The sequence below is a fragment of the Artemia franciscana genome, chromosome 16 (assembly GCF_032884065.1).
Source record: "Artemia franciscana chromosome 16, ASM3288406v1, whole genome shotgun sequence".
Lineage (NCBI taxonomy): Eukaryota > Metazoa > Arthropoda > Branchiopoda > Anostraca > Artemiidae > Artemia > Artemia franciscana.
The window spans coordinates 1,016,990-1,040,449 of NC_088878.1; the positions used below are offsets into that span (position 1 = coordinate 1,016,990).

Here is a 23,460-nt window from a genome sequence, read left to right on the forward strand (position 1 = left end):
CGAAACGTATTTTTGAAAATTCTTCATTTCCATCTATTTCTTCTGTTCTAAAAACTGAGAAATCCCTATTTTTCTATTTTCTTAAAAATTTGAAAAAGCAGATATTAGGTTTTGACAGACGGAATGCGACCCATATCAAGAACACTCGTACAAGAATTAAATTATTTGAAGTTTAATAATGATAATAATAAAAAAAATATTGCTATTTTTTATGAAAAAGCCTACGCTTGCTCAGAAACAGCTGTCCAACTTATGACCAAAATACCAACAGTTAGCCACATAAAACAAAGTAAATAAAGGAAGCGGTACATGCAAATTCATCTAAAAGTTTGGTTGTAAACGCTCGTCTACTATACCATGTTACACTAATAACTCTCAAATGGCCTATATAATTTTTTTCTCCTGTAACTTGTGTGTCGTATAAAACTTTTAAAATTCCTGTAGGCAATATATCGGACCTCTGGGCATACTTACGAACCCTTTTTCTCTTATTTCAGGGACTTTTATCACCTGGTGCTTTTTCACATCGGTATCCTCAAGGACTTTTGTATAACATTCCCGAATATGTGCTTCAAAAGTTTCCAGAATTGCCTAGCCTTTTAGAAGAATGCAAATGGCCCAAAAATGATGGCGGAAGGTTCAAAGCAGCCACGGAATTAATGAAAATTCTTGAAGAATTTAAAGATCTACTGTCTAATAGTTAGCTTAATAGGCTAAGGTAGGGCTGGAGGCAGGTATTTTTCTTTTCTTGGGAAGGGGGATCTTGCTTGATAGTTTTTGAGGAGGTGGTAAAAATTTTCATTTCGCTTACCATACTTCCAAAAGGCTTCGAATTTCAGAATTTTTTGTGAAAGAATTAAGCACTTTAGACTCTCCACGAGTCGGCTTTGGGGTAACGTATAATATGTTATAATATGGTATAATATGGGTTTTCTGTGAAGTCTAATATGTTTTGCAGGTATATAACAGCTTAGATGAAAAGTATTGTCAAAAAGCTGATGGTCGGAGTTTCAGCTCAATTAGCTTTTTGACTTTCAGATTTGTTACCTTTTTTTCTTGGATTTAGTCAGCGTTGCCAGTCAACTTTTTCAGTTTTATGCAAAATTTGCTGGTGACAAGTTACAAGGTGACAAGGTTAGGTTTATAACCCATATCTGAGACTTATAACCTAATTTAACCTAACCCAAAGGATTGAAATCCCGTACTAAATTTATGCATGCTTCTTACTCCACATAAATGTCCTAGTAGGAATTCCTAAGGAAACTTCCTTAGTAAGTAAAAACTTCAACTGTCTTTCGGAACATCTTTCTATTACTTTCAGTCTCTTACTATTCCAATTCAGTGACCCAAAGGCGTTCTGTCCTTCATTAAGCTTTTGCTATATCTTGAACAAATATTTAAGGTACTAAGGGCAGTGAAATTTTTCTTTTTTTTATGGATAAACACTATACGTGTTACCTTTGTTACCTTGTTCGCTACCTTGCCGAATAATTGGCCCGAAATCAAACATGTTCCTTGTCAAAAAGAAAAAGCTTTGACCTATTTCAGTTCGAAGCTACTTCGGTCCATGGAGGAAGATTGCAAATTACTTTGTTCCAAATGAAATACACAAAAAGATAACGAGTAGTGTCTTGCAGATATCACTAGAAGATGCAGTAATGCTGATTGCCATTAACTCAAACATTTTTATTATTTGGGAAGTTTTTTTTTATATTTTGATTTTTTTTTTGCTAACTCTGGTATTCGTCCTCTTGCTTATTCTATCGTACATAATAATTAGCAAATTTTTCAGCAGAATGAAGCTTCTCCTTTTTACCCGAAAGCGGGCGCACGTGGACAGTAGCAGATGACTTGCCCTATAAACCAATCCAATGACTTGCCCTACCTAGCCGTATTTTTATATCCTGTAACTAAATAGATGTGTTCTGTGATTAATTGTAAAATGGCTTACTCTTATTCAGCCTTCAATGTGGGTCTAATCCTATCAGTTTGCCCTTTCACGCCTGTTGCCTGACTTGAATTACAAATCCGAATGTATATTTTTCTCCTTGGATTCAGTCAGCGTTGCCAGTCAACTTTTTCAATTTAATGCAAAGTTTGATGTTGACAGATTTGGTTTGGATAGGATGGGCTGGATTAGCATTGATTTTTAACCCATTTCTGATATTTATAACCAAATTTAATCTTACCTAAACTAACATAACCTAACTTTATCTTTTACAATCATTGCTTGCATAAGACTGAAAAAGCTGACTTGCAAAGCTAATTAAATCCAATCAAAGAAAAAGGAGTTTCGGACATTCACCGGTGAATGTCGACATTAACCAGATTACGGGCATTCACGGTAACATATATATTGTTTAAGTTCTGCGGCTCCAATAAGCTACTAATGCTACTCACAACTCACTGCAGCCCTATGCCGCGTGGGGCCAAACCTGCTTTTTGTTCGGTCCCAGAAGGTTGTCCGAAAAGGACGATCTTTGGCAATGTGTCATCCTTCGTCCGCAAAAAGCGTCATAGCCATTTCAGCCTTTCTCTCATTATAGCCCAATAAAGCGGGTTAGAACTACATTTTTCACTCAGCTTACTCTTTGAAATACGGTTAGCCAGATTGGTATTTCACAAGAAAGTAGAGGATAGGGGGGAGATGTTGTTCTGTTTTGTTTTGTTTTTGCAATGAAGACACAATTTTGTTGTAATTTTCCTTGTTTTTCAACTTCTTCCAATGAAAATACCAAAAAAAAAAAGTATTTTTCAAAATCTTGGAGGGTGCAATACTTGGATCTAAAAAAATTTTATTTCTAGTAAGTTTCTAAACTTTGCACCTCTGAATTATTCATTAGCTTAGAATATAACTATTACTTGATATTACGCTATGAACATTTACAACTTCCGATATTCAAACGATAATGGAAGGAACGGGTTTGAGGAATGAAAGTATCTCATATATTTCATCTCAGGTGGCTTAGGGCTAAGTTATAGATATTGGCTTTACTGTTTAACCGCAAAGAGGTTTCAAGCGCCCCAAATTTGGGCGGTTAGAGGTCATCATAACGATCTGAAATCGTTGTATGTTTCTTGGCGTATGTAGAACGTTTAATTGGGATGGAACGTATAAGGTTGTATATGGAAAGCAAAACGTTCAAAGAGGGTGCCTAGAAGAAGAAAAAGAATGCCTAGTGTAGAATCTTCAGATGGCCTATCTCTGTGACGAGTTTGTAGAAGTAGTTTCATCATTGCATGCATTATACTTTGGTCATTTTTAAAATTATACATGTGTAGCAAAGACAACAGGGGAAGGGCGATTTCAGGAGAAAAACCCGCATGATAATGCTGAATAAGGATCAATGGCAGTGATTTTTGCGTTGAAATGGCATGTATGCTAGAATATTATCTGAGACCTTGAGTGATCAACGTTGACTAAATTTTCACATCTATTTCATTTTATGTGATATATAGTATCTTCAGGTTTTTATGCTCAAATCCTGTGCTTTTTTAAACTAGTCTTAGTTGAGTGGTTTTTGTTTTATAGCTTCTAGGAATGAACTAATATTGACATTGCTATACTTAAGCTCCCTAAGTACTCTATGATAATTATCAATGTCCTATGCAATTCTGGGATAAAGTAAGTTTGATTTTTTGTGTGTGTAGATCCTGTTTTGCTTCATATTGGTTTTTAGATCATTAATTTACTTACCATAAAAATATGAAGCCTTCCTATTATTAAACAGGCATGTACACAAAGGAACCCCCCCCCCCCAAAGGAGAAAAACACTAGCTTTTTTTGAACTTTATGCTCGCACATTGATAGTTCTCCAGATCACGGCATAGTTCTCCAACTTCAGAATATTGAGTATAGCAGGGTTGACATATAGTATATAGTGCTTTTTGGATTTTTAGTAATCTCATCTCTTTGCATCAATCTATTCTGCCCTTTTTCGGCAAATGGGCGTTTGGAAGCTATATCGATTAACTTCATTTGTTTACTTCTTTAATCCTCATTCCATTTCCCTTAACAAATTTTCCCTACCCCCGATATATATATATATATATATTTATATATATATATATATATATATATATGTATATAAACAGGAAGGGTGTGCGAAAGAACAGGATGGCTGCCCCCCCCCCATTGCACTTCCTGGCTGAAGGGCCAAGAAACGGAGATCAGCACCGCTGGTACGGACTGTAAAGTCTAATGCCGTATCCTTTACCTTTTTTATATATATATATATATATATATATATATATATATATATATATATATATATATATATATATATATATATACATCTGTGTATGTATAGTACGATAAAACAACATAAAAAGTAGGTGTTCTGCAAAGACTCGGCTATCCGCGCTAATATGTAGAAAAATATATTCAGAAAAAGTGAAAACATACTGGATAATAAAACAACCAAATATATAATAATTAAAACCAGAAATATTTTTTAATATATTAAGGTGTCTGAATGTCCGTTTTTGTCCTGTTTTACTTTACTGGCTGAAAAATTTTCTTGGGTATCAATATAAAATTACCAAACTTTTTTTTTTCTCATAATTAATTTTGATTAATCTGTATTTATAGATAAATATCTTTGCACTAAGCATGGCGTTATACCTAACTCAAGTTATGCATAAACCAGAAAGCCATTATTTTGCTTTGATTTGGTAACCCGATTGTTCCTTTTTACTAGTTTATTAATTCCTGGGTCACCCACACCCATCCCTGTATTTCAAATACCCGTAAACAGTAATTTTTTTATTCCAGACAATTAAAATAGTTTATTTTGGTTTTAGGTTTTGATTTCAAAGATTATTACGTATTTATTCTCCAACAACTCAAAATAGCCAAAAACTGAAATGTAAGCTTTATAAATAGTCACATTTGCATACAAGGGGGGGGGGGCTGTTCTCTTGACACTTTTGTGAAAAATTAGTTCAAATGTATGAAAACTCAGATGCGTAGATCAAAAATGTGCTTTCTGGCTCCTCCTCAGTGAAGTACGCAGGGGAGGGCCTCGGGGCCTGCCCTTCTCTAAATCCTGAATTTCCTTGAATTTAAAGAAAACTATTGTTTAAATTATAAATTATTTTATTCCCCATCCAATGAATTCCCTGATCAGTCTTCTGTACCTATCCTGTTCCATCTGCTTGAAGCAACGGCAGCTATAAATTGGCTTTTATAAATCGAAATAGCGCTTAACCCTTTTTTTGGCTTTTTTCATGCAATTAGAGACCAAAAGAAGCAATTAGATAACTCGTTGTGTGGTAAATTTTGCTAATTGTTGTTGTGGTAAATTTGGAAAATTGTGGTAACTTATTGAGTGGTTTATTTTCCTTAATAGTTCCTGTTGTTTTCATTCTTTAATTTACTCTGTTTTCATTTTTTCATTAATCATTTGTATTTCCTTGTAACTAGGGTTTATTGTAGCCAACTATGGTGAATTTCCTTTTTTTGACTAAATATGGCTGTGAATTTTTTTTTTCATTTTTAGAATATGGTTTTTAGTTTTTAATAAATGTATTATTGCTACAGTTTTTTTCTTTACTGTCGTTGTAGGAATGCTATTCGGAGACTATTATAGATATGCTGAGGAGGGTGCTCGCAGAGGAGAGAAAGGGGGCTAGGGTTTACTAAGGCCGCCCATCTCATACTGAATTTCCAGTCGGGCCCATGTCTAGAGTTAAATATGCCTCTTCTTTTTTGCTTCAATCGTTTGCTTAAAGCATAAATTAACATAATCAAAGCCACATCGGTTTCATAGTTTCAATCAGTATTTAGAAGAGGGGGCATCTAAAGATGGCAAGGGACTGGTTTCCCTCCAATAATCTTCAAAATCTTGCTCAATATACTGAAAGTTTCAACTTCATAACCTTAGCTCCCTCCTCTCCCAAATAAATTGACGTAACCAAAACCACATTGGTTTCGTAGTTTCAATCAGTATTTAGAGGAAGGGGCATCTAAAGATGGCAAGGGGGCTGGTTTCTTTTCAATCACTCTTCAGAATCAAAAAAGAAAAAAAAATATTCAATCAATAAATTCACAACAAAAAACACTTCAACATAAACTCCCCCTCAAGGTTTATCTTGCTTTTCTTTTTTTCTGTAGCCTTGTCATTGTATTATCATTTGTTGGCTCTTTGCCCCCTTTTTTGTAAATTAACTTCCAGCTTCCTTTGTTTTTTTTTCACGCTGTTATTTTGTTGTTCAGAAGCCTTTTTATCTTTCAATTGGGATTACTACCATGCTTACCTCTTCTTTTTTCTTCCTTTTTTGTAGACGGGTTTGGGAGTGGCTTGGACCTGAGGGCTCGATTTTGAATCCTCAGTCTATACATATTAACTCAAGCAGGATTTTTAGTTCACGAAAGTGTAACATGTCCACCCTTTACCAAATGTGCTTGTGAGCGTCACCTTTTAAGGACGGTACTTATATAATTTAGCGAAACTTGGAGGTGGCACTGTTTTGTATCACTCTTGAAGGCAGATTTTTGGAATTGTGCCTTTGATTTCGGGCGGCCATTAAAAGAGATAAGTCTCCGGTACTATGGTGATTATGTAAATAAGTATCTGTGATCCATGGAATGTCAGTGAAAAACGTATTGGCTGAGGTACCTGCCTACTAAATTTCAAATCATCTTGGTACTTCTAGTTTTTCAGTCTCTTCTCTCGTAAGCAACCATCGTTACCGATCTAAAGGGATCAATCCCAGGTGACGCCCCCAAAATCAAGATTATTTGACATAATTTTCATATTCCCTCCCTCAAATATAAGTTCTTAGGTATGATTTTGTTACTCCTTCTGCTGTATAATTTTTGTTTATGAATATTCCTTTTATCGCTCTCCTTCTTTATATTTTCTTTGTTGTTGTTGTAAGGCCCGGATCGACTAGGGTGGGCTTTGTTGAAACTTTTTGCGGGGCCCTCAAACTTTGACCTATGTAGATCGTTCTTTTTCAGGCCAGAAAGTCTCAGGATGCCAATTTTTCAAAACAAATATGGAGCCGTTTTCAAGAAAAAATTAATACATTCATACATGCATAAATAAATGAATATACAATTATTGCTCGTTTACAAAGTAAAAAAATGTTTATTGAATGTCAATTTACATCAGCGTTTACGAATACATAAATTCACATGTTTCTAAGTTTTTGTTCTGCAATTTTTTCTTAAACTGTTTAAAAATCTAACTTCTTTGCGCCTTCACTTTGAATCGGCATAATTACTGAACTATTTACTCTATTCCTGATTCATTGTTGATATCAGATAGTTATTTATTAGTTGTAACCTAGAAAATGATCTTTCTCCAGTGTCAATTCTTACAGGAGTTGTTAAGAATATTTCACAATTTCGAAAAATATTGTTCATTTTGAATATAGTTTGGGGCCCTTTAAAACGCGGGGCCTGGTTGAGCCCAATTGCCCTTTATTTAGCCCTGGTTGTTGTTGACTATAATTTCTTGTTAGTTTGCTTTGATTTTGGATGAGTAATAAAACCAGGGGTTTCTAGGGTAATATGGTGATTCTTGGTGAAACTCTAAAGCCTACTATTGCCTTGGACGTAAATGCATGTAAAGATTTACAATCTTGTTAAAAAATTGCGTGGCTTTAGGTAGATGAACTAGTTTTCTAAACTAATCGATCAGACCAAATTTGCAGTGTAACTAAATTGAATTAGCTTTTAATTTTCGTTGATGAATCGGTTTTCTTGTAAACTAACCAAATAAAATTAACTGTAATAAAAGCTAAAATGATTTGGTTTTGAAAACCGAAATTAAGAGGTACATAGGCCAAGATCAAAGATATTTATTACTTGAATCGAAGGGACTGACAAAACTGAGCAATAAATCAATTATCTGTGAAAAGTTTTCAGTAAAAAAAAAAAAAGTGCACGGCGTGTGTATCTTCAGAACGTAGCAAATTAAAATGGCTGTAGAGACGATGTTAGAAATCCACCTGGAAGTAGAATGAAAATTATTGCCCTTTCAATTTATCCCCAGTAACTGAAATTATAAAATTATATTATCGTAATCATAAAATTATATTAATTTTAATATATAAAATTATATCTGTAATATATAATATATAAAATCTATTTTCATATATATATATATATATATATATATATATATATATATATATATATATATATATATATATATATATATATATATATATATATATATATATATATATATATATATATACCTCCTTAAAGCCAAAGAATCTTAATGAAAATCACACATCAGATTCAGTGTATCCAAGAACTCTATTGTACAAGTTTCAAGCTCCCATCTGCAAAAATATGGAATTTTCTGTTTTTTTTTTCCAGAAGAAAGATCACGGATGTGTGTTTTTTTTTTTGTTTTTGTTTTCAGGGTTGATCTGATCGAACCCATAGTCCTAGAATATCAGGAAAGGGATCATTCGATCTGACAACAAAAGTTCTAGTGCCCTTTTTAAGTAACCGGAAAGATTGGAGGGCAACTAATCCCCCTCCCTCTCCCTTGTTCCTCAAAGTCGTCTGATCAAAATTTTGAGACTGCCATTTTGTTTAGCATGGTTGAAAAACCCAGTAACAATGCATTTGGGGTTAACGTGCCCCCCCAGCCCTGGAGTAAGGTATATCAGTCATGAAATATGCCCATTGTTTCCGTAAAGTATTTGCTAATGGTAAGTATACTGACATTTTTCGAGGGGGAGGGGGTATTTTCCGTGGGGAGGTAAGTTTCCAGGGGTAGACTTTTCAGGGAAAATTTAGCACTGGAAGAATTGCCAGAATTGCTATACAAAATCATTTTTATTAGTCTTAAATTCTCTTTGCTGACTCACTTTTACATGTGAAGGTGTTATGTTAAATGTAGGGGCCAAATTTTCACTGGGATTAAATTGTCCTGAGGATTTTTGCGTGGAGGGGGAGCCGGCATTACTTAAAAGTCGATCAGTTCTTAAGTAAAAAAAAGTCCTTTCAACTGAAAGTAAGGAGCAACATTAAAACAAAACAAACATAAATTATTAAGTATACAAGATAGGGGGGTCCCCCTTCTTAATACCTCCTCCCTTACGCCAAAGTATGACTATTTGTCCCAATTCTTAAAAAAAAACTCCTGTAACACAAGGTTTGTTTAATTAAAACAAGAAGAAGCTTTTTTTTAAGTACTAAAAAACTGTAACAAACCTCCTAATGATAAATAAGTTTTTTTAATGTATATAATTCCTTTAAACCTAGAGTTGAAGTATATGAATTTATAGACCATCATGGGGGAAATCGGAAGTCTTGATATTTTTAACATAAAAATTCTTTATCTAGGTACGTGATTAAATTCCTTTATACATTTTGGTTATAGTTGCTTTGTTTTATCTCACTTTTAATTAAGTTTAATTAAGTTTCGTTTAATTATAATTACGTTTTTGTTAATGCTTTGTTTTCCGCAATTTCATTTACGAATGTTTAAATAAATTTTGCAAACCAAAATTTTGATAAACACTAAATTTAAATTTATTTATGTTTAGTTTTGTATTCGTTTGCTCTTTCTTATGTTCCTTTTACTTTGTGGGGTACAATATTATTTTTTTTTAATTGAAGAACGTCAATTTGTTTGAAGTATATCCCTGAGACTTACCCCTTGATCAAATAAACTTTTTAATAAAATTTAAGTAGCTAGTAATGACATCATTGAAGGTGGAAGCTGATAGGATCTAATCCAGAGATTTTTATGATCACCAGTTAATAGAGAAGAAATAAAACATTGATATACTTACGGCCTTTGCATTCTGGTCGGCCTGCCAAATCGGCGTATGTACATACGCCTGTTCTAGGGTCGAATACCAAACCTCCACTACAGATGGCTTCTGTTGGCTTATTGTTCGTACAAATGTAATATCGGTCACACACTGACTTATCTGGGTGGGGGTGGATACCGTTCAATCGGGGACAAAACGGACTAGTCCCTTTTGGCTTTTCTAGTCAAGTTAAAAATTTACAATAATAATAAATGACATTTGAAGTAAAAATATAAATAACGAACTCAAAAAATAGATTATATATATATATATATATATATATATATATATATATATATATATATATATATATATATATATATATATATATATATATATATATATATATATATAACATAACAATGATTTCATTATTAACACAGTATTTATAACAAATTATTTCATGTTTTCAAAGAAGAAATACCCAGAAATCCAAAAAAAAAATCACGACTTCCGGGGGGAAATACCCGAGACTTCACCTTTTGAACATGTGAAGGAGCGCTGACGAAATTATCCCCCCCCCCAAAGAAAAAGCAGAAGAAGAAATATATCTGTGTATATCCCTGCTAAACAATAGATGGAACAGCATACATGCGTCTTAGCAAATAATCAGAGATTAGAAAGCAGTTCCAAGATTTATTTCTAAATTGCAGTTCCTAAATCCATATTCCAAATAGCAGTTAATAAAAATATAAACCAAGTTACAGCGCAGGCCCTAACTAATGCACCAATTTTACAGTCAGAAGATAAAACAAATTGGTTAATACGGAGCGGGCCCATGCATAGGAGAACTTTGTCTCAGTGACAAAGCTTGAATTCTCCCTAAATTGTTTTATTTTAGTGTTTTTACGAATCTGCTCTCTCCTCAGTGTAAGGTGACCACCAGTGAATTCGTGCAAGCGTGCTAGTTAGGGGGGAGTCACCTGCCACTTACCAGAAATCCATGACTCGCGGAACTTGATCCACGGAGCTGGTATTAGCAAGAAAATTTCTTTCTTCCGCCTCGGATTGCTCCTCAAGGTATCTTTTCTTGTGTCACGCTCGGTGCTTCCTATATCCAGGATGATTGACCCTGGGAAAGATTTTGGGAGACGTTACTGGCTTCAGTCTATCCAATCTCGGCCGTGTTATCTCATCAAACCCCTCACCTCATGGTCAGGTACTAGACAGGACGTCCAGTAGCTGGTCGGTGACTGAATTAGCAGTAGTGTGAGCGTGCCCCTACTTGTGTCAATTACTCAGGGGGGTACCACGAGAAGGATGGTACCACTACCCTAATGGGAGACTTAATTTTACAAAATATAGGAATACCTTATGTTACTACTACTACTAACAACTCAACGCAGAACCAAGCAGCCTGGGGCCAACATATTCACACACGCTCCTCTCCATCCCAACCTATTCAAAGCCTCCTTCTTTACACCCTCCCAGGAAGTCTCTGTTTCCCCTGAATCTTTCCTTACGACATCCTCCAACCCCAACCGAAGACGGACTGCTTTTCGTTTAGCCCTTGACGGTTGGCAGAGGATAATGTGTGGCGATCTGTCTTCCTACATTTGCAGAAAGTGCCCTAGCCATCTCGATCTTTCTCTCATTATATCCCTAGAAAGCGCAATTGAACCATACTTTTCATGCAGCCTACTGTTTGAGGCAAAGTCAGCAATCGGCTACTTAAATCTATATGTAGGAATTTCTCTGGAAAACAACTAGCAAATACTCCTCCCTTTTCAGAGCACGCCCATGCCTCAAATCCACCCTTGACCACTGTCATTACTCCAGCTTCCAATATTCTAATCTTGGTTGACCGACTTATCTTTATATTCTTTCAAACTTTTCTCCAACTGTGAAGAAACACCCTAGGCCTTGGTTATTCTACTTTTAATGTCTTCATTGCACCCAGTGTATTCACTTAAAATAATACTGCCAAGTTAAGTGAAGCTGTCCACTTGATCGATCTTTTGTTACCCAACGTCACCTTTCCATCTTCAGCTATTCCTAGCCTTAGCGACCTAGTCTCTAAAAGCTCGTTCATTTTGCTCACACACTTTCATCTAGGATGCTTAAATCATCAGCATAATCTAAGTCCGGGAAAGGTTTTACTTCCCCATTTGATTCCGTGTTTTCCCATTGTCTTTGCTGTGGTCCTTTAGACAAATTCCATCAAAATGATCCATATAAGTTGGGATAGAACACAACTATGCTTAACTCCTGATTTAATACGAAACCAGCTACTAACCTAATTTCATACCTTAACCACAGCAGTGTTATTCTCGTACATAGTACTAATCATTTTAATGTATTTGCCTGGTATCAAACAGTTCGTGGTAACGAACTGTAGTAAGGAGCGACCCGGCTCAATAGTAACCAAAATGTAAAGAATGGAATTATTATACCAATAGTTACATCACAAGAAACGTATTTTTATGCTAATTTATTTTGCCTGATCTTCGAAAAACAGGGGGGGGGACACGGAATTATTTCTGTTCGTTTTAAGTTTTAATGTCACTCTTTACTTTCAGTAGAAATAACTTGTTTTTATAATTTAATACCATTCAAGAAGAAGACCCTTGCTAAAGCTTTTCTGTCAGCTGAATCAAACCCTTGCTTATAATCTATAAAACTGAGGACTAAAGGGTTTTACTTCTCTTAATTCTCAATTTACTTTCAATAATTAGACACTTCTCAATTATTAACCTAAGATTGAAAATTTGGTCAACACATCCTCTACCCTCTAATAACGCACTATTCTTCTCTTAAAATTTCATCTACAGCATCTCTAAGTCTAAAAAGTATCATCATACTAATTAATTCGCAACTTTATTCATTATTTTCATTATTATGTCTACGATTTAAGTGCTAATTCTATAATTTAAAATGCTAATTCTATAATTCTATAATTTAAGTGCTAATTTCATCAAACAGTTCGTGGTAACGAACTGTAGTAAGGAGCGACCCGGTTCAATAGTAACCAAAGCTCAGAAAAATGGAATTTTGATACTAATGGCTACATCAAAAGAATCGAATTTTAATGTTGATTTTAAATATATAAGTTTCATCAAGTTTAGTCTTACTCATCAAAAGTTACGAGCCTTAGAAAATTTGCCTTATTTTAGTAAATACGAGGAAATACCCCCTAAAAGTCATAGAATTTTAACCAAAATCACACCATCATATTCAGCGTATCATAGAACCTTATTGTAGAAGTTTCAAGCTCCTATCTACGAAAATGTGGAATTTTTTATTTTTTGCCAGAAGGCAGATCACCGATGCGTGTTTGTTTGCTTTTTTTCCAGGGGTGATCGTATCGACCAAGTGTTCCTAGAATGTTGCGAGAGGGCTCATTCTAATAGTAATGAAAAGTTCTAGTGCCCTTTTTAAGTGACCAAAACAATTGGAGGGTACCTAGGCCCCCTCCTACGCTCATTATTTTCCCAAAGCCAACGGATCAAAATTCTGAGATAGCCATTTTATTCAGCGTAGTCGAATAACCTTATAACTATGTTTTTGGGGACGACTTACTCCCCCACAGTCCCTGCGGGATGGGCTACAAGTTACAAACTTTGACCAGTGCTTACATATAGTAATGGTTATTGGGAAGTGTACAGACGTTTTCAGGGGGATTTTTTGGTTGGGGGAGGGGCTGAGATAGGAGGATATGTTGGGGGAACTTTCCATCGAGGAATTTGTGATGGGGGAAGAAAATTTCCATGAAGGGAGCGCAAGATTTTCTAGCATTATTTAAAAAAAAACAATGAAAAAATAAATATGAAAAGTTTTTTCAACTGGAAGTAAGGAGCAGCATTAAAACTTAAAACGAACAGAAATTATTACGCATATGAGGGGCTTACCTCCTCCTAACACCTCGCTCTTTACGCTAAAGTATTTTTTAGTAATTTCAACTATTTATTCTACGGCTTTTGTGATTCAGGGGTCATTCTTAATGAATTGGGACAAAATTTAAGCTTTAGTGTAAAGAGTGAGGTACTGACGAGGGGCTGAACCCCCTCATATATGTAATAAAAATATGAGAATACAAAATTTCGTTACGTAAGCTAATTTATAAGTTACGTATATCTTTTACTAATAAAAACATTCGTAAAAAACATTAAAACTTAAACCAACATTAAGACATTAAAACTTAAAACGAACAGAAATTACTTCGTATATGAAAGGGGCTGCTTCCTCATCAATGCCCCGCTCTTTACACTAAAGTTTTTTACTGTTTTAAAAAGAAGAGTTGAGAGAAAGAGTCAAACTTTAGCGTAAAGAGCGGGGCGTTGGTGAGGAAGCAGCCCCTTTATATACGAAGTAATTTCTGTTCGTTTTAAGTTTTAATGTCGCTCCTTACTTTCAGTTAAAAAAAAACCTGTTTTTTTATTTAATCCTTAGAAAAAATTGGCAAAAAAATGCTTTTTTCTTCTTTTTTTAGAGACAAATAATAGTCTAATGCTTAAATGAGGCAAAAAAGGTAGAAGAATTACAAATGGGGTTTAAATTCTATAATAAGGTTCTCTGATACGCTGAATCTGATGGTATGATTTTCGTTAAGATTGTAAGAGTACATGGGATCGAACTTTTGAAGAGCAACAAAGTGGGGCTTATAAAATCCCATGTATTTGTGGAAGCTCTTATGTTGGACGTACTAACCAGAACTTGAAAATAAGATTACTACAACATCATAATTCTATTTCATCGTCCTTAAAGGAAAATTCCAAACCTGAAGATTTCATGTCGGCTCTGTCGGTGCATATTTTTAATTATTCAAATCATTTTATTTTGTTTGAGAATGCCTCTTTGATTTCTAGGAACCAAGGTTTAAAGCAAATTTTCAGCGAAATAATCGAAATTTAAAAAAAAATTAATTCAAGAATAATTCCATATACAGAGATACAGGTGAATTGGGATTGAATTCAATTTATGATAATTTACTGAGGCCAAATAAATTAAATCTCATTCCACCTAAGAGCTTGTACCTCTGTCCACCTGATATGTAAGATAAATCTAATGAACCGGAACCGAAAAGGTCAAGGAGATTTGTTTCTGCTGTTGCATTGAAAAAAAAAGAGCAATAAACTATATGTAATTAGTTTATTGGGTATAAATTTCGTTTGTTCTTATTGATGTATTTTAGTTTTACTGCTGATGATGGATACTGTATGTGTCCGAAATATCCAGTTAAAAATTTTATATTTGTTTCACTCTCGATTAAAAGGTTTCATCCCTATTTTGAACTGTTATATTTTCTTTACGAAAGGTAATACAAAGTTTCTCATTTTTCCCTTTTAGGTTGTGATGAGCAAAACGCTTTCAAAACAATCTTAAAAGATCTCGTAAATTACTTCAGTTCTAAGCTTATTTCTCCTCGGATAGGTCTTAATGTATAACAGATCACGTGTATTCTAATAAAGGCTGACTTACTTTCAATACGTCAACTGCTTCCGAAAATAATGCGAAGAATGTTTTCAGCCTTAGATGAAACATGTTAAAAAGCAAATTAGCGTGCGTTCTGCCAATAATTCTGTTATAAAAGAATGACCCAAAGAGCTAGCAGAGGAGGAACAGAATACATATAAATAGATACATAACATATAAATAAACGGGTAAACAAGCGGGTAAAGGGTATACTGGGTTATTCTCAAAATGGACAAGTAAGAAACGGGTAACAAAAACCTAAATAATTAAATAGCAGGAAAAGCATCAAATAACAATGGTAAAGTTCTAGAAACGCTAGTTTTTGCTATCTTAGAAAGGGCTTAGATTATGAAAATGAAACTTTTAGGGATGGATCTACAGACTAAAGTTTGTCCCAGGAAGGTATTTTGAAGTACCTCTACTCCTTCTCCCTCCTGAGGGCACTGACCTTTGATAACTCTTAAAAATCTTTGTGTTACAAAAGTGAAACATTGCAAAATAGATCTTCTGCTTAAACAAAATACAAGAAAAGTATTCTCAGCTTCACAACTTTGCTCCATCCAATTTATGAGCTTTCAGATATCTGCAAATACATTTCTTAAAGTTAGGAAAAACCATCAGTATAACTGAAAATTCTACTCTAACAACAACAATTGAATTTCCTAAACTAAAGCCAGAGATAAAGAAACTGAAAACCGAAAATTAACATATAATTTTGCTTGTTAAGTTCCAATAGGTCAAGTAGGCAAAATCTCTAAGACTTAGAAATCAGAAGAGGGTTAACATAGTAGCTTGGCAATACCTTCCCAGAGTATGTTTTTGGACCTGGATTCATTACTGAAAGTTTCATTTTCCTAGCCTAGCCCCTTTTCAGGATAGCCAAAAGTAGATTGTCTAGAATTTTGTCACTATTACTAGTATATTAACTTTCAAGTAAAACAAAAAATATTAAAAACGCCTAAAATCTTTGAATAAGACAGTAAAAAGCAAAAAAAGAAAAAAAATAACACAAAAATAGCAATAGAAGTCCCAATGTTTTCACATTTGATAGCCCTTTACCAACGAAAAAGAACAAAAAAAAACCTTTAAGTAAACATGTAAATCAAAACAGAATAAACGCAATACAAAAAAAGAAAGGAAATCTCACATTCAAGCAATATGGTAAAACACCAAAATACAAACAATAAAGATTTGGAAGAATTGAGATCACGCATGTTCTTTTGTACTGTTTGTACTTTTTGGTGTATATTGCCGTATTTTTGGTTTTAAAATACACTATCTTATCTTATTGTACGTCCGAATTACCGCCTGACAGAGGATTCTAGAAAAATGAAATAGTCTTTTTATTCAAAAACTTTACTTATGCGATATGATAAAACCAAACACAAGTTAAGGAACTATAATGTTTGAAACATGGAATGGAACTTTTGCATTGCTAATCTGGTCCAAGCTCGTTGACTTTTCTCAAAGTTTTTTTTTTTTAACTTTGTTGCTAAGATTCAGACTTGTTATAAATTGGGTTTTAATTGATTTTCTTCGTCCCTTTATATACATTTTTTCATTTACATAGTTCTTCTAAAACCTTGTAATAGCCTGTACCATTATCAACTATTTTTGTTTCGTATTAGAATGTGTATTTTGTTGTGGAAGATCAAAATAGATATTCTGCTTCTGCTAATCAAATGCTTCTGAATGTTTATTATGCTATTGATTGTGTTTTTATTGTTATCGTTGTTTATTATCTCTATTGCTATTTTGTGTTGTTGGGATCTACTTTCCAAATTTTTTTTGGGTTGTCCAAATATAAAACTTAACAAGAACAGGATAGCTTTATAATACCAACTAGATTATATATGATTTTGTTCCGAGTTTTCATCCGTCACGATGTCTACGATTGAAAAGGATAAAGTTGAACTGGCCGCAAAGTCAATTTAGTTCCTTCTTTCGATACTATTTTGTTGTTGTTTTTTCAACGCTGAGGAATAGCCTTTGATCATGTGATTACCGATCGATGGCGAAGAAACAAAACCAAAGTGTTGCTCTCGCAACACTTAAGTCGGCGAAGCCGGACAAAGGTTGCCGCAACACTTATCGATTACTGATCGATAGCGAAGAAACAAAACCAAAGTGTTGCTCTCGCAACACTTAAGTCGGCGAAGCCGGAAAAAGGTTGCCGCAACACTTCACGTTGCCCGGGCAACGTAGGTCTAGTTTAATTTATTTTTGTTTTAAGATTCGCCTATTTATTATGCTATATTAATTTATATTTATTTTAATAGAGACTTATTTTATAACTAGTTTTTCGCTGTTTTATATTTTCAGTCTAGACCTACTTCAGTTTTGTAACTAGTCAGTCCAAGGCTTGAATCATAGCTTGTTCCTACACTTACTCAAGAAAGACCACTTTGTATGTTTCTTGGAATTACATTTTTACCTGTGTTCAATAAATACCTTATGATTACAAAAAAAAACAAAAGCTTTTGATTTAGTTGCGTACATCCATTTGATCTTTCACACCACATTCCAATGTCTGACCAAAAACAAATTATAATTATGATGGGCCATTGGAAGGTTTTAGAGAAATTATGTAAGATATGTATAAAAGGAGTTAGCATAAATACGGAATAATAGGAATATCGGTTAAACCCAATCAGCCCAATATAAGTTTGAACTTTAGCTACAAAGATAAACAAGAGCTAAGAGCTCATGTGGCACTTGTGACGAGGTCCTTCTAAATGTTAAAATTCATTAAGATCCGATCGCCCACTCGTAAGTTCAAAACACCTAAATTTTTCTAATTTTTCCTCTCCCTTCACACCCCCCCCCCCCATATGGTCGAACCGGGGAAACGGCTTTATCAAGTCAATTTGTACAGCTCCCTGACACGCCTACCAATTTTCATCGTCCTAGCACGTCCAGAAGCCCCAAACTCGCCAAAACACTGAAGCCCACCACCTAACTCCACTAAAAAGAGCGGATCCAATCCGGTTACGTCAATCACGTATCTACGACATTTATAAGTGTTTTCCAAGAATTCCGGTTTCCCCCTAAAACTCCCCCAATGTCAAAAGATCTGGTTGGGATTTGAAATACGAGCTCTGAGACAGGAGTTCCTTCAAAATGTCAAATTCATTAAGATCCGGTCACCCGTTCTTAAGTTAAAAATAACTCAATTTTTCTGATTTTTCCAAATTAACAACCCCAAGTTCCCTCAGAGAGAACGGATCCGTAACAATTATGTCAATCTCGTATCTATAACTTGTGCATGTTCTTCCAATCAAGTTTCATCCGGATCTCTCCACTCTAAGGGTTTTCCAAGATTTCCGGTTTCTAAGATTTCTGTCCCCCCCCCTCCAACCCTCTATGTCCCCGGATCCGATCCTAATTGAAAATGGAGCATCTGAGTTATAAGATTCTTCTATATCTCAAATTTCATTAAGATCCGATCACCCATTCGTACGACACCTCGATTTTCACTTTTTCCAAGAATTCCGGTTTCCCCCTCAAACTCCCTTCAATGTCACCGGATCTGGTCGAAATTTAAAAGGAGAGCTCTAAAGCACAAGATCCTTCTAGATATCAAATTTCATTAAGATCTGATTACCCGTTCGTAAGCTAAAAATACCTCAATTTTTCTAATTTTTCCTCTCCCTTCAGCCCCCCAGATGGTCGAATCGGGGAAAACGACTTTATCAAGTCAATTTGTGCAGCTCCCTGACACGCCTACCAATTTTCATCGTCCTAGCACGTCCAGAAGCCCCAAACTCGCCAAAGCGGATCCAGTCCGGTTCCGTCAATCACGTATCTACGACATTTATAAGCGTTTTCCAAGATTTCCAGTTTCCCCCTCCAACTTTCCCCAATGTCAAAAGATCTGATTAGGATTCGAAATAAGAGCTCCGAGACAGGAGTTCCTTCAAAATATCAAATTTCATTAAGATCCGGTCATCCGTTCTTAAGTTAAAAATACCTCAATTTTTCTGATTTGTCCAAATTAACAACCCCTAGCTCCCTCAAAGAGAACGAATCCGTACCAATTATGTCTGATTACCCGTTTGTAAGTTAAAAATACCTTAATTTTTTCAATTTTTCCGAATTACTCACCCACCCACCCCCAACTCCACCAAAGAGAGCGGATCTGGTCCGGTTATGTCAGTCACCTATCTTGGACTTGGGCTTATTCGTTCCAACAAGTTTCATCCTGATCTCTCCGCTTTAAGCGTTTTCCAAGATTTCCGGTCCACCCCCCTAATGACACTGGATCCGGTCGGGATTTAAAATAAGAGATCTGAGTTTCGAGGTCCTTCTAAATATGAAATTTCATTAAGATACAATCACTCTTTCGTAAGTCAAGAATACCTCATTTTTTCTAATTTCTTAGAATTACCCCCCCCCCTAAACTCCCCCAACCAGAGAAGATCCGTTCCAGTTATGTCAATCACTTATCTAGTACTTCTGCTTATTTTTCCCACCAAGTTTCATCACGATTCCTCCATTCTAAGCGTTTTCCAAGATTTTAGGTTCCCTACCGAGTTGGTTGGTGCGCTGGATTCGGGATCCTTTGTCTGAGAGGACGCGGGTTCGAATCCCAGTGTACCCAATTCTTCAGTTGGGACGGGGGTCAGTGGCGTGACTCTGTAAGCTTAGCCAGAGTCGACCCAGCTCTAAATGGGTACCTGGAGAAATCTGGGGAAGGTAAACAGGAAGGGTGTGTGAAAGCACAGGATGGCTGGCCCCCAACCCCCCATTGCACTTCCTGGCTGAAGGGCCAAGAAACGGAGATCAGCACCGCCGGTAGGGACTGTAAAGTCTAATGCCGTATCCTTTACCTTTTTACCTTTTTACCGAACTACCCCCAATGTCACCGGATCTGGTCGGGAGTTAAAATAAGAGCTCTGAGACACGATATCCTTCCAAATATCAAATTTCATTAAGATACCATCACCCGTTCGGAAGTTAAAAATACTTCATTTTTTCTATTTTTTCCGAATTAACCGACCCCCAACTCCACCCCCAAGATGGTCAAATCACGAAAACGACTGTTTCTAATTTAATCTGGTCCGGTCCGTGATACGCCTGCCAAATTTCATCGTCCTAGCTTACCTGGAAGTACCTAAAATAGCAAAACCGGGACAGACAGACCGACAGAATTTGCGATCGCTATATGTCACTTGGTTAATACCAGTGCCATAAAAATAGGTCAACGACCTTATACCAGATTAGCAATGAAAAGGCTGCATTCAGTTTTTTAAACATGATAGTCCCTTAATAAGTATTTTATTGAGCCTATTGCATACATAAAGAAATCACTCAAATGACGTATTGCTTATGATATTTTGTATAGTGTACAATAGCATACTTATAGCCTTGTTGCTTTATTGTTTGTAATGAGATATTTTACCATATTATTTTTTTTTAGTATTAGTTTTCCTTTCACTCTTCTGTTTGTTTTTTGTGTAGAATAAGTCGTGTTTTTTCTTTAAATATTTTGTTTAGGCTATACTTTTTTGTTGATTAAGCCTTCCGGTTGGGAAGTCAAAACAGTCGGACTTTTTGTTATTTTGTGTTGCATTAAATGTTTTTTTTCTGTCTTATCAAAAAAAGTTACCTGTTTGTAATATACTTGTGTTCCAATTGTAAACAGACAGGCAGAGTCTAGAACATTATTTAGATTTACTTACGCAGTAGGGGCCTTCCTTCGCATTTTGAAAACTGGAGTAGAATGCATGACTGGGTGGGAAAATCGAACACTGTGCCATCAGGACACAGAAAAGGTTTCTTCTTACCATATTGACACTCGTAAAATTTGTCACATTGGACTCTATCTGCGACATAATATGGACTTGAACTATTTAGACACTCGGTAACCACTGTGAGTGACAAAGGGCCTGGAATTGGTGTCACGACAGGTACTGAAAAATTTCAAATATTGTAAATGTGTGACCTGTGTTCTTATTATAGTTATAGACCCTTCCGTGGGTGATGGAGGGGGTGGGGGAAAATTTTCACAAGTGAGGGGTTGCCGTTCCCTTCATCCCCACCCTCTTTACTCTAAATTATAACTATGCTTTAGAGAAAACAATGCACATTTAAAACGTCTAACCATTAAGCCAGTTCTTTGTGACTGAATGCACTAAGACTGAAACAGCTAAAATTGTCAGTTGAAATTAATGCACTAAAGTAGTTGAATTTAATAGACTTTCAACAAGGCAATGGCTAAACTTTTGAATAAAGAGCAGAAGGTTAAAGGGTGCTAATCAGACCAAACTTATTTCTTCTTCAAAAAGCAAACATCTTCTCTCTCTCTCTCTCAAACTTTTTGCCCTTGTCCTTTTCCCTAAACATATTATTTGAGTTTCTTCCGCTTAAATATACTGTCTTTTGATTTCCGTCACTACTTCTCCGTGAATGTATTCAAAGTTCCACAGGGGCTAATAGTTCTGAAGCTTTCAGGAGGATCGGAGAAACATATTCATGACCTCATATCTCCTCCTTTTAAAGTCCCCTTGCCCCCCCCCTCAGAAGAAAGTTCTCAGCTCCATCCCCACTTGTCATTCCCGAGATCGTATTTTGATTTACCTCTATCCCTCCCCAAACTCAAAATCATAGGCTCACTTCACCCACCGATTTCTGTAAAACTTCGGTTCAATCCTCAAAACGGTTCCTGAGATAATGCTAATATGCTATTTTGATAAATTTGATGCCATTGCTTTTTGGTTTAATTTGTGTTGTCAATTCACTAGGAATCGACTATAGATTATTAGTGCCAAAATTATGAACCAGGCTGGAGTTTGAATCTTCAAAGCATACCCCACTCGCCCTTCCTCTACATCAAAGTTCCTCGTCAGCTTACCCCCTCCTCTCCCCTTGCAATGATCCCTGAAAGTTTCAAACTGAACCCCAAAGTTTTTTCGCAGTATTGTAGAAACGCCGCTAGAAACGTTCGATCACCTGGCAACATTATATTTTTTTCGGATTTACGTTGCTACTAGACCATGAATGAATATATTAAGGTCCCATAGAGGGTTGTTGTGCTAGAAGTTTTAGGTGAGAAAAAAATACTTTATCCTCCTTCCCACTCAGTCTCTCCCTCCAAGCCGATAACCGTACGCTTGACCCTATTCCTACACGGCCCTTTCCTCCCTGAAAGTGTCAGCTTGATGTTAAAGTTATTCCAGAGATACTGCACATACACCATGTTAATAAGGTCATATTATAATGTCTTTTAATTGACCTTGCTAGTTAGACGTGATTAAATTTTAATTTCCACGGGGAAATTAAAATAGAATGTGCATCTTGTACAAAAAGACTTAAGTTTATCATAGACACTGCAGTTTTAATCACTTTCCCGAGCACAAAAACTTGAGGTTCCCTTTACTCTCCCTTTCCTGCTTTCGCGCTACCTAAAATTTTAAACTCCATTGTTTAAGCTGTTCCTGAGATATTACAAATATGTATTTTGACAGTATAGATGCACATAGTGTCTCTCGATATGGTTGTACTCTCTCCCTGAATCGTAGTTCAGCATTTACTTGCTACCCCTTTTCCTCCACCTTCCCCCCGATACCCACTCCACTCCCAAGATAATGTATTAGTGCCTTTTGATTAACTGGAAACATATGGTGTCTTTTGTATTGACCTTGTTAATTAACTGTGAACAGGTTATAGGATCCGTGGGAACGATTCTCCCAGTACAAGATTTAAAGCCCCTCCACGTTCACTTCCTTTTCCCAATACTAGCCAATTTTGAGAGGGCTGGCTACTCTCCAGTCACTTTTTACTCTCGTTAATAGCACTACTGCTTTCAACTTCTAATGAACTGAGCCTCTCCTAAATTTCTACCGCCTATTCCATACGAAGTGGCCTGGGAATAAAAGGAATCGAAAATAACGCATTGAAGTCGTATGCCTCTTTATTAAAGGCTGCACTAGAGTGTTATGTCTGACAAAAGAGACCCAGCTACAGCAAAGAGTAGATTTCTGGCATTTTGTCACTTGACCAATTTTAATCTGAACTGGACAGAATCGCTCAAAATGCCATTCGGAATAAGCATATCTGCAGTCAATAAAAAGAAACGAATGGTTACTATAGACTGTTTATCTTTGACTGTTTGTAGACTGCTTATGTTAATTATAAAAAAATAGCTATAAACTATCACATAGTTGCACATCAGCTATTTGGGTCGTGTTTAAAAGATTCGTTCACAAAGAGGGGCACCTAAAACCTCAGAAGAACATTTTAGACGCACATTTCGAAGTTTCT

General features: G+C 35.6%; 2 protein-coding genes across 3 annotated transcripts in view; one reads left to right on the forward strand and one right to left on the reverse strand.

Annotated features, from left to right (window-relative positions):
* LOC136036881 (divergent protein kinase domain 2A-like) overlaps positions 1 to 5,539 on the forward strand; it is a 42,431-nt gene extending 36,892 nt beyond the window's left edge. Inside the window, exons 6-7 of one of the 2 annotated variants that reach the window (XM_065719225.1) lie at positions 498 to 718; positions 1,793 to 5,539. In XM_065719225.1, coding sequence (XP_065575297.1) covers positions 498 to 704 — 207 coding nt within the window. In that variant the 3' untranslated portion in view covers positions 705 to 718; positions 1,793 to 5,539. Of the gene's footprint in view, positions 1 to 497 lie in introns of both variants that reach the window. The other variant, XM_065719224.1, reaches the window with a different exon arrangement.
* Positions 5,540 to 7,794: 2,255 nt separating this feature from the next.
* The window catches only part of LOC136036877 (protein obstructor-E-like), a 21,229-nt gene continuing 5,563 nt past the window's right edge, over positions 7,795 to 23,460 (reverse strand). Inside the window, exons 2-4 of the mRNA XM_065719219.1 lie at positions 20,880 to 21,110; positions 9,766 to 9,966; positions 7,795 to 7,959 (exon numbers count right to left, since the gene is read on the reverse strand). Coding sequence (XP_065575291.1) covers positions 7,925 to 7,959; positions 9,766 to 9,966; positions 20,880 to 21,110 — 467 coding nt within the window. The 3' untranslated portion in view covers positions 7,795 to 7,924. The remainder of the gene's footprint in view (positions 7,960 to 9,765; positions 9,967 to 20,879; positions 21,111 to 23,460) is intronic.